The sequence below is a fragment of the Merops nubicus genome, unplaced genomic scaffold (assembly GCF_000691845.1).
Source record: "Merops nubicus isolate BGI_N331 unplaced genomic scaffold, ASM69184v1 scaffold2729, whole genome shotgun sequence".
Classification (NCBI taxonomy): Eukaryota; Metazoa; Chordata; class Aves; order Coraciiformes; family Meropidae; genus Merops; species Merops nubicus.
Genome location: NW_008629999.1, coordinates 1 through 9,331, shown reverse-complemented (window position 1 = coordinate 9,331; position 9,331 = coordinate 1). Strand labels below are relative to the sequence as shown.

The 9,331-nt window shown below is 54.8% G+C and overlaps 1 protein-coding gene across 1 annotated transcript in view; it reads left to right on the top strand.

Moving 5' to 3' along the window:
- Window positions 1–7,484, top strand: part of ERO1L (ERO1-like (S. cerevisiae)) — a gene marked incomplete at its 5' end in the record, with an annotated part of 20,978 nt that extends 13,494 nt beyond the window's left edge. Inside the window, 7 exons of the mRNA XM_008947103.1 lie at window positions 514–543; window positions 708–800; window positions 2,405–2,651; window positions 3,955–4,024; window positions 4,941–5,027; window positions 5,517–5,650; window positions 7,424–7,484. Coding sequence (XP_008945351.1) covers window positions 514–543; window positions 708–800; window positions 2,405–2,651; window positions 3,955–4,024; window positions 4,941–5,027; window positions 5,517–5,650; window positions 7,424–7,484 — 722 coding nt within the window. The remainder of the gene's footprint in view (window positions 1–513; window positions 544–707; window positions 801–2,404; window positions 2,652–3,954; window positions 4,025–4,940; window positions 5,028–5,516; window positions 5,651–7,423) is intronic.
- Between the last annotated feature and the right edge of the window lie 1,847 nt (window positions 7,485–9,331).

Below are 9,331 nucleotides of genomic sequence, written 5' to 3'. Positions count from 1 at the left end.
CCACACTAGTGCTGATCCAGGCCAGGCTGCTGGTGGCCTTCTTGGCCACCTGGGCACACACTGTCTCATCTCCAGGTGGCCACCAGCACCCCCAGGTCCTTTTCCTCTGGGCAGTTTCCAGCCACTCTTCCCCAGCCTGGAGCTCTGCAGGGGGTTGTTGTGCCTCAAGGGCAGGGCCCAGCACTTGGCCTTGTTAAACCTCATACAGTTGACCTTGGCCCATTGATCCAACCTGGCCAGATACTTCTACAGAGCCTCCCAACCCTCCAGCAGATCAACACTCCCACTCAATTTGGTGTCATCTGCAAACTTACTGTGGGTGCCCTCGATTCCCTCATCCTAATCACTGACAGAGAGGTTAAACAAGACTGGCCCCAAAACTGAGCCCTGGGGAACAGCACTTGTGACTGGGTTTAATCTTATGACCACTTGTGATTTGATGATCTTCAAGGTCTCCTCCAACTAAAACAATTCTCTGACTCTAATCTGCTGTGCTTCTTTTCCTTGTGTTTCCAGGGCATGCGTTTTACAAGTGGCTGAAAGGTAAATCCTTTTCCTAAACTTCGTTCTCTTCCTGGGATGAACTCAGAATGGCCAGGGAGGAGGTGGGAGTTGCTGGCCACACTCAGGTGGGATTAGATCTGAGAGCCAGGAGGAGAAAATTCATTGTATGCTTTCAGCATCTTAAAGAGCCTGTTTCTCTCCAGGTGTCTGTGTGGAGAAACGAGCTTTCTACAAACTCATCTCGGGTCTCCACGCAAGCATCAACATCCATCTGAGTGCCAGGTACCTTCTACAAGGTAAATCACAGAGGAAAGACCTCTAAGATCATCAAGTCCAACCATCAACCCAACACTGCCATGACCACTTTGGAGTGGACATTTTGGAGTGGCTTCCTAACCATGTATCGAGGCTGTCCCTTCCCAGCCTGCCTTTATGATGGTCAGTTGAGGAATTCTGAGTGTGAAATGCTTGGCTGTGCTTTCCCTGGAGCCCTGACCCATTTCCATCTGCCCTTTCCATTTCCTTCACCTGCCTTGTCCATAAGTAGCTATCTGAAGAATCTAAATTTCAAGCCTGGGGTTGAAAACTGAGGGTGATGTGAAAACATAGTTTGTGTCTCCTGTGGCCAAGGGCTGTGGCCAAGTGAGATGTGGCTTCTGACTGACTCCCTGAAGGACTTAATCATGGTAGAGTGGACCAAGCCTACCAGATTTATTCTGGTAAAGCTTACAAAAATCAAGTACAGCTTCAGAGATAGCTGCTGGAATTCAGGGAAGTAATCTAGATTGAACCAAGTCATTGTGTTTAAGCCTCTACAGCCTGTGTTGGCCTCACCTTGATGTGAGTTAGGATATGTGAGAGCTGGGAGATAGAATGACAAGAAGCATCAAAGGCAAGAGACGAGTTGGGGCTGCAGAGAGGTGAGAACAAGTTTGGCTACAGACAGCCAAGTAAGCCCTTGGCTGCTTTTGGTCTCTTCCATTTCTACAACAGAAGGGATTCTCTTACACTGTCCCTGCTTGGTAGAGAGTCTCCCAACCTCTGCCCTGGGCTGCTTCCCAGCACACGTGCTCGGGAGGCCTCCACTGGCTCCCTCTCGGGCACCGAGACCACAGCAGAGACCTCTTCTGAGTCCTGCACTAAGGTGGTGGCTTCTGTGGCAGGAGTGATGGAACAAAGGGCCCTTCACAGCTTAACCCACGTCCCTCAGACCACATCTCCACAGCTTGGAAACCCCTCCAGGGGTGGGGACTCCACCACTGCCCTGGGCAGCCTGGCACAGCCCTGGGCAACCCTCAAGGGCAAGAAATTGTTCCTCAGGGACAACCTCAACCTCCCCTGGGGCAACTTGAGGCCATTTCCTCTTGTCCTGTCCCTTGTCCCTTGGGAGCAGAGCCTGACCCCCTCCTGGCTCCAGGCTCCTGTCAGGAGCTGTGCAGAGCCAGAAGGTCTCCCCTGAGCCTCCTTTGCTCCAGGCTCAGCACCCCCAGCACTTCCACCCAGCCCTCTTTGCTTGCAGAGAAAAGTTGAGCTATTGGGTTGCATGGAGCTGCTCCCTGAAGAGATCAGCTCATCTGGTGAGAACCTCTTCAGCTGGTGGAACTCAGTTTAAAGTGGGGAGCCCCCATTTTTAGCTTTCACTTGTAAGCCTGGGTTATGTTTTAAGCCAACTGTCAGAGCTCTAGAGGAGTTGTGTGTTCACTGGGATTTGAGTTTGCTTAAGAGTATGTCTCCCTTGACTGTTGACCAGTTCATGGTCAGTGAAGGAGCTGTGGCTGTTGCAAAGCTCAGATCTCCATCCTTGGAGTCACTTTGCACCATGTAGCTTGGGGTGGTGGGAGGAGGTGAACCAGCACTACACCCATCCACCTCCTGTCTTTTGCTTCTCTTGCTTTCTCAGATACATGGTCAGAGAAGAAATGGGGCCCCAACGTTACCGAGTTCCAGCAGCGATTTGATGAAGTCCTCACCAGGGGGGAAGGACCCAGGAGGCTGAAGAACCTGTATTTCCTGTACCTGATGGAGCTGAGGGCCCTCTCCAAAGCACTGCCCTTCTTTGGGCGCCCAGCCTTCCAGCTCTTCACAGGCAGCCCAGCCCACGACCTGCAAGTGAAGAACCAGCTGCTGGACCTTCTCCATCTGGCCAAGTAATTGCATGTGGTACCTGGGGAGAGGGGCTCTTGGGACCCTGGTGTCTCTGGGTGTGGTTCAGGAGCCTACAAGGGCAGCTCCACACCTGCCCTGCGCAGCCTGGCACAGCCCTGGACAACCCTGGCATGGGAGGAATTTTTCCTAATACCCAAGCTAAACCTCCCCTGGGGCAACTTGAGGCCATTTCCTCTTGTCCTGTCCCTTGTCCCTTGGGAGCAGAGCCCGACCCTCCACCTGGCTCCAGGCTCCTGTCAGGAGCTGTGCAGAGCCAGAAGGTCTCCCCTGAGCCTCACTTGCTCCAGGGAGCCTCCTTTGCTCCAGGCTCAGCACCCCCAGCTCCCTCAGCTGCTCCTCCCCACACTTGGGCTCTAGACCCTTCCCCTGCAGCTTTGTTGCCCTTCTCTGGCCACGCTCCAGCCCCTCAAGGTCCTTCTGGGAGTGAGGGGCCCAAAACTGAGGCCAGGACTCAAGGGGCAGCTTCTCCAGTGCCGAGTCCAGGGTTACAATCCATGCCATTGTTCTGCGGGCCACACCAGTGCTGATCCAGCCAGGGTGCTGGTGGCCTTCTTGGCCACCTGGGCACACACTGGATCATTTTAGTGGGCTGCCCACCAACCCCCCAGGTCCTTTCCAGCCACTCTTCCCCCAGCCTGGAGCACTGCAGGGGGTTGTTGTGACCCAAGGGCAGGACCCACCACTTGGCTTTGTTGACCTTCTGTCTCTGAGGTCAAAGTTGAAAGCAGGGTAACTCTGCCCATGGTTTTAGAGTCCCAGCTGCCTTTTTGGTTTAGCAGGATGGAATGGACTAACTGCCAGTGTGGCAGCCTGCCTGTTTGGCTCATCTGTGGGATACCAGTCCCAGCTTTGGGGTTCTGAGCAGAAAAAAACCCTAAACGTGTTGGTAACAGAGGATGGGGCTATTGGACAGAGCTTGGATTAAGAGGAATGGAAGATACTGGAACCAGATGGAAAGGGGTGTCTACTAATATGATCTATGTTTGAATTTCTCTTGTCACACTCCTGTGCCTTCAGTGCTTACGTCTGTTAGGAAACAGGCAACAATTGCTTAGAAACAGCAGAGCAACAGCTGAAAATGTCTGGAGGTGAGATAGGAGCTGAAATGGAGCTTCTGAGACTGCTGAGGAACACACAGCCTGCCCTTAAAATACATCTCCAGATGTCCAATGTCCAGCACATGTTGGTTCCGCTCGCACACCTGAACCAGAGACTTCCATGGACCTGGACTTCAGCAGTGCCAATGAGCTGTGGAGAGATAAAACTCTGCTTGTGTTTTTCCAGGTCTTTCCCACTGCATTTTGATGAGAATTCATTCTTCGCAGGGAATAAAAAGGAAGCTGCTAAACTAAAGGTAACTGGCCAGCTCTGCCCCTCAGGGCACTTGGGTGTTCTCAGTCTGTGTCTGGGATAATACAAGACCTGAAAGGCACCCCAGGGAGCCCCCAGTTTGCTCCGGTACTGGGTGAGGTATTTCCCAGTCAGTTTCCATTCTGACGAGTTTGGATACTTGTTGGCAGCTACAGACTGTGAAGTGTGTGGTGAAGTGCTGCTGAGAACCCCACTTCAGGAAGTGTTTCCCTGACTGCAGCCAGCAGGGCAGGGAGGGGATCCTGCCCCTCTGCCAGCTCTGGGGAGCGCCCCCTGCAGTGCTGGGGCAGCTCTGGAGTCCTCAGCACAGCAGAGCCAGGGACCTGCTGGAGCGGGGCCAGAGGAGCCCCAGCAATGCCCCGAGGGGGGAACCCCTCTGCTGGGAGCCCAGCAGGAGAGAGTTGGGCTGGGGCAGCCTGAGAGGAGAAGGCTCCAGCTGGGGAGACCTGCTGGGGGCTGCCAGGGCTTCAAGGGGCCTGGAAGAAAGCTGGAGACAGACTTTTTGGCAGGGCGTGTTGGGACAGGACAAGGGGTGATGGTCTGAAACTACAAGAGGGTCATCCAGACTAGAGAGAAGGGAGAAAATTTTGCTGCTGAGGGTGGTGAGCCCCTGGCCCAGGCTGCCCAGAGAGGTGGTCACTGCCCCATCCCTGGAACCATCCCAGGTGAGGTTGGCCGGGGCTCTGAGCAACCTGCTCTAGCTGCAGATGTCCCTGCTCAGGGCAGGGGGTTGGACTGGGTGACCCTGAAAGGTCCCTTCCCACCCAACCCAGTCTGTGATCCTGTGAACCCAGCCCTGCTGACTTTTGCCTGAAGTCCAGGAGGAGCACAGTGCTGGATTTACTCTGTGGAATCATTCCCAGTTAGTGTCTAAGCACAATCCATGTCTCCTCTCCTAGGAGGAATTCAGGCTGCACTTCAAGAACATTTCTAAGATCATGGACTGTGTTGGCTGCTTCAAATGTCGCCTGTGGGGCAAGTTGCAGGTAAGCTTTGTCAGGAGCTGGGGACCTGTCTGGGAGCACCTCGTGTGATGGGACTTTGTTCCCAGAGGAGGTTCTCAGATACCCCTCAGCTCCTAGAAGCAGGTCAGGGCTCCTCGAGTCGTTTCCTCCTCCCATCAGTAGGAAGCAGGGTGCTGATTCCAGCTTGGTAGGCCTGTCAGCGGCTGAGAACTGAGTTCCCTGCTGGAGCTGCTCCCTGGAGAGGAGACAGGGCACAGAGCCTCTGGCAGAGGGGGCTCTGAGGCTGGGGCTTTGGTGAGACCTGCACTGGGCTTTTCACCCCCTCACAGAACACAAACAGTGCCCAGCTCTGTTCTGCTCCCTGCTCTGAGGTGTGGGGTGTGAGATCTAGGTCTTGCTCTGTCAAGATGTCAACAGGAACCCAGCTTCTCTCTGTCTTTGCAAGGATTCAGCCTGAGAGTCCAGCCCTGGGTGTCCCCTGCTGCTAACTGTCTTGTTTGTCACATGCAGACACAGGGCTTGGGCACAGCACTGAAGATCCTCTTTTCTGAAAACCTGATAGAGAGGATTCCTGAGAGCGGCCCCTCCTATGGCTTCCAGCTGACCAGACAAGAAATCGTTGCCTTATTCAATGCTTTTGGAAGGTCAGTTGGAGAACTTCCTCCTTTCCCACAGACTGCTGTGTTATATCCCATTGGGGTCACCACAGCCCCCTGCAGAGCTCCAGGCTGGGGGAAGAGGGGATGGAAACTGCCCAGTGGGAAAGGATCTGGGAGTGCTGGTGGCCAGCTGGCTGGAGATGAGCCAGTGTGTGCCCAGGTGGCCAAGAAGGCCACCAGCAGCCTGGCCTGGATCAAAAATAGTGTGTCCAGCAGGAGTAGGGCAGAGATCGTGCCCCTGGACTGGGCAGTAGGGAGGCCACAGCTCCACACTGTGGTCAGGTTTGGGCACCACAGGGTAAGAAAGACCTTGAGGGGCTGGAGTGAGTCCAGAGAAGGGCAACGAAGCTGGGGAGGGTCTGGGGAACATGGCTGGTGAGGAGTGGCCGAGGGTTGGTGGTTGGACTTGACGAGCTTGGAGGTCTTTTCCAATCTCCATGAGTTTGTGATTCCATGATTTAAGCTTAAGGAGTCTGTTCTCCTCAGCAGTGCTGGCCTTAAGCCCTGCTCTGATCAGGCTGCCTCAGGAGGAGGCTTTCAAAGGTCAGATGATGTTCACGTGGAGTGCAACAGTTGGAACATCTTAAACCAACTTCTTCATACTCTACGTTTCCTTAAGGGATTCAAGGAAGCATTTGTAGGAAGTCACAAAGTATCTGGGGACTTCTAACAAACTCTTGATTGTTCCCTGAGCACGTTTGTGCCCAGACAAGGGCTCCTGTTCTGTGCTCACTTTAGAGTTCTCCTTCAGGCTTCTCCCTTCCAGCCACTGGTCCCAAGATCTGTTTGTTTGCAGGGGTTGCATTTAACAGGACTGCATCCATCCGGCCCCTGTGGGGAGCTGGATGAGGAGTTTGGGGCAGAAGAGGAGGGCAAGGAGGCCTCCTTTGGGAGGGAGAGGAGCTTGCAAGACAGTTACATGTATTATACGTGTTAGTGGTTATATTTTGCTGCTCTGGGGTGGTGACAGAGCTGGAATTTCAGGCAGAAAGGTTTCTCAAAGGATTCTTCAGGTGACTTGGTACTGACACTCAGGCTCAGGGGTCCTGCCATGCCTCACTCCAAACCTGCTGGTGTCAGCTTTGGGGAGACCCCAGAAAGACCCTTCCCCAGGGATGCTGTGCTGCCACAAGCCAGGCTGCTGGTGGCCTTCTTGGCCACCTGGGCACACGCTGCCTCATCTCTGGCTCTGCACCAGCCCCCCAAGGCCTTTTCCACAGGGCAGTTTCCAGCTACTCTTCCCCAGCCTGGAGCACTGCCTGGGGTTGTTGTGATCCAGGGGCAGGTTGTAGAACAAACCTCCATCTTCTGGTGGTTGCTCACAAGTGATTTGGGGTGTCCAGACCCTCCTGACCCTGGGGTTTGCCCTGCCTGGGAAGGGCTGAGATCTTCTCAGAGTCCCATCAGGCATCCTCCCTGATGCTCCAGGATGGATTCAAAAATCCCTTTGGAAGAAGCAAACTCCTCTGGTGAGGAGACTCTGCAACCTGCCTGTGCAGCTGTTAATATTATGGTCTGTTTCCTGCCCTCTAGTTAATGGGTTTGTCTGATCACTCTGGAGCTCTCTGAAACGTCCTGTTCCACCATGCTGCTCGGAGCCTGCTTTAAAAAGAGCCTGTGAAATGAGGGAAGGGCCAATTCTAAATTCTCTCTTCCCAAGAGCTCCTTGAAGCTGCGCTTGGTACCGAGCCCCATCTCTTGAATTTTAAATAAGCATATGTTGCTCTGATCTTTCCCTTTTGCTTTCCTTCCACGCAGGGTTTCAACAAGCATCAGAGAACTGGAGAACTTCAGGAACATCTTGAGAAATAGGCGGTGAAGTTATTGGAGGGGGAAGAAGAGACTTCAAAGTTTTACTGCTGGGCTGTTCTGGGTTCTCTAAAATGGACAAATGCCGTCATCCCATCACACTCCCAACCACTACAGGGAGGAGGCCACTTGCTGGACCTCCTGTTCCTAGCTGAGTGTCTGTAACCTGCTGATGAGAAAGATTTTGTACAAGGGGGAAAAAAAAAGCTACTTTTACAGGGGGAAACAAAACAGTGAGGACTATATGTAAAGTTTATTTTATCTATGGGAAGATCACTCTGAATGAGTTCTTTAACTGGTGCTGAGCTATGCTGATGGATCAGACCCATCATTTTGCCTTCAGAAGGTGGCAGGAGATAGGGCAAGAGCCACGATGGTGAATAAATTTGGGGACAATTCCTTGTCTGTTCCATGATTCCAACCAGCCCCTCGCTCACAGTGCCTCTACACGTAAAATAAGCAGCCAGGGATGATCAGAGCCTCCTCTGCTTCAGAGCTGCTGCTGTACAAAGGTCCCTTCCTCCTCCTGGTGAAACCCCTGATGGTCCCTCCTCCTGATGGTCCCCTGGACTGACTGTGATCCCTTCCTGCTTGAAGAGCAGGGGAGAAGGACCACGAGGCAGCTCGCTGGAGGAGCCCTGCGACTTGCCCTCTGCCCAGCCTTGTGCCTCCATCTTGACTTGAAAGCTTGAGGAGCAAACCCAGGGGCCTGGTGAGGAGGAAGAGTGCTTTGTAAAAACAGGTGCTGGGCTTTGGTGTCATGCAGGAAGAAGGGGGAGACAGGAGCAGGCTGAGGCAAACATGGGGTGAGGATGGAGACCTGTTGACCGTGCTGCCCTTCCCAGCCTGTTGAAAGAAGGTTCTCCTGCCTCTGCTCTGCACAAGTGAGGCCACCTCTGGAGGGTTGTGGCCAGTTCTGGGCTCCCCAGGTCAAGAGAGACAAGGAACTACTGGAGAGAGGCCAGTGGGGGCTGTGAAGATGCTGAGGGGCGGGAGCATCTCTGTGCCCGGACAGGCTGAGAGCCCTGGAGCTGTTCAGCTGGAGACGAGAAGCCTCAGAGGGGCTCTGATAAGTGCTGAGCAAGAGCTAAAGGGCCCCTGGGGGGCAAGAGGCTGAGACCACACTCTGATTTTCAGTGGTGCCCAGTGACAGGACAAGGGGCAGTGGTCACCAACTGGAACCCAGGAGGTTCCATCTCAACAGGAAGAAAAACTTCTTTGGTGTGAGGGTGCAGAGCCTGGAGCAGCTGCCCAGAGAGGCTGTGGAGTCTCCTGCTCTGGAGAGATCCCAAACCCACCTGGACACCCTGCTGTGGGTGAGCTGCTGGAGCAGGGGGGTTGGATGAGGTGATCCCCAGAGATCCCTGCTGCCCCCCACGATGCTGTGATGCTTTGGCCTCTTCTGGGACCCGCTCCTGCGGCTGGTAGCTGGGCAAGGCTAAAAAGGGAAAGGACGTCCCTGCCACGGGGCCGGAGCTGCTCGGAGGAGCCGCTCGGGGGTGAGGGGAAGTCGATTCCAGCGCTCCAGGGACGAGCAGCCGGGAAGTGGGACAGGGAGCGGCTGGGGCGGAGCAGAGGCAGCCGGGGGCAGAGCCAGCCCCCGTTGCACCATCCGCCCTGGCAGCGGGGACAGGGGACAGGCTGGTGCCAGAGGCCACCCAGGTGCCTTCAGCCAGTGTTGCTTTTCACTCCAAAACAGGCGGCAGAGGCAGAAGGACGCGGCTCAGGAGCTTTGTGCCCAGCTCAAGGCCACGCAGATGAGCCTGTCCCCGGGGAGGCACCGCGCAGGGAGCCGGGGCTTCTGCTGCACCACGGCCCCGGCCCTGGGAGCCACTCCGAGGGAGGCAGGACGGGCTG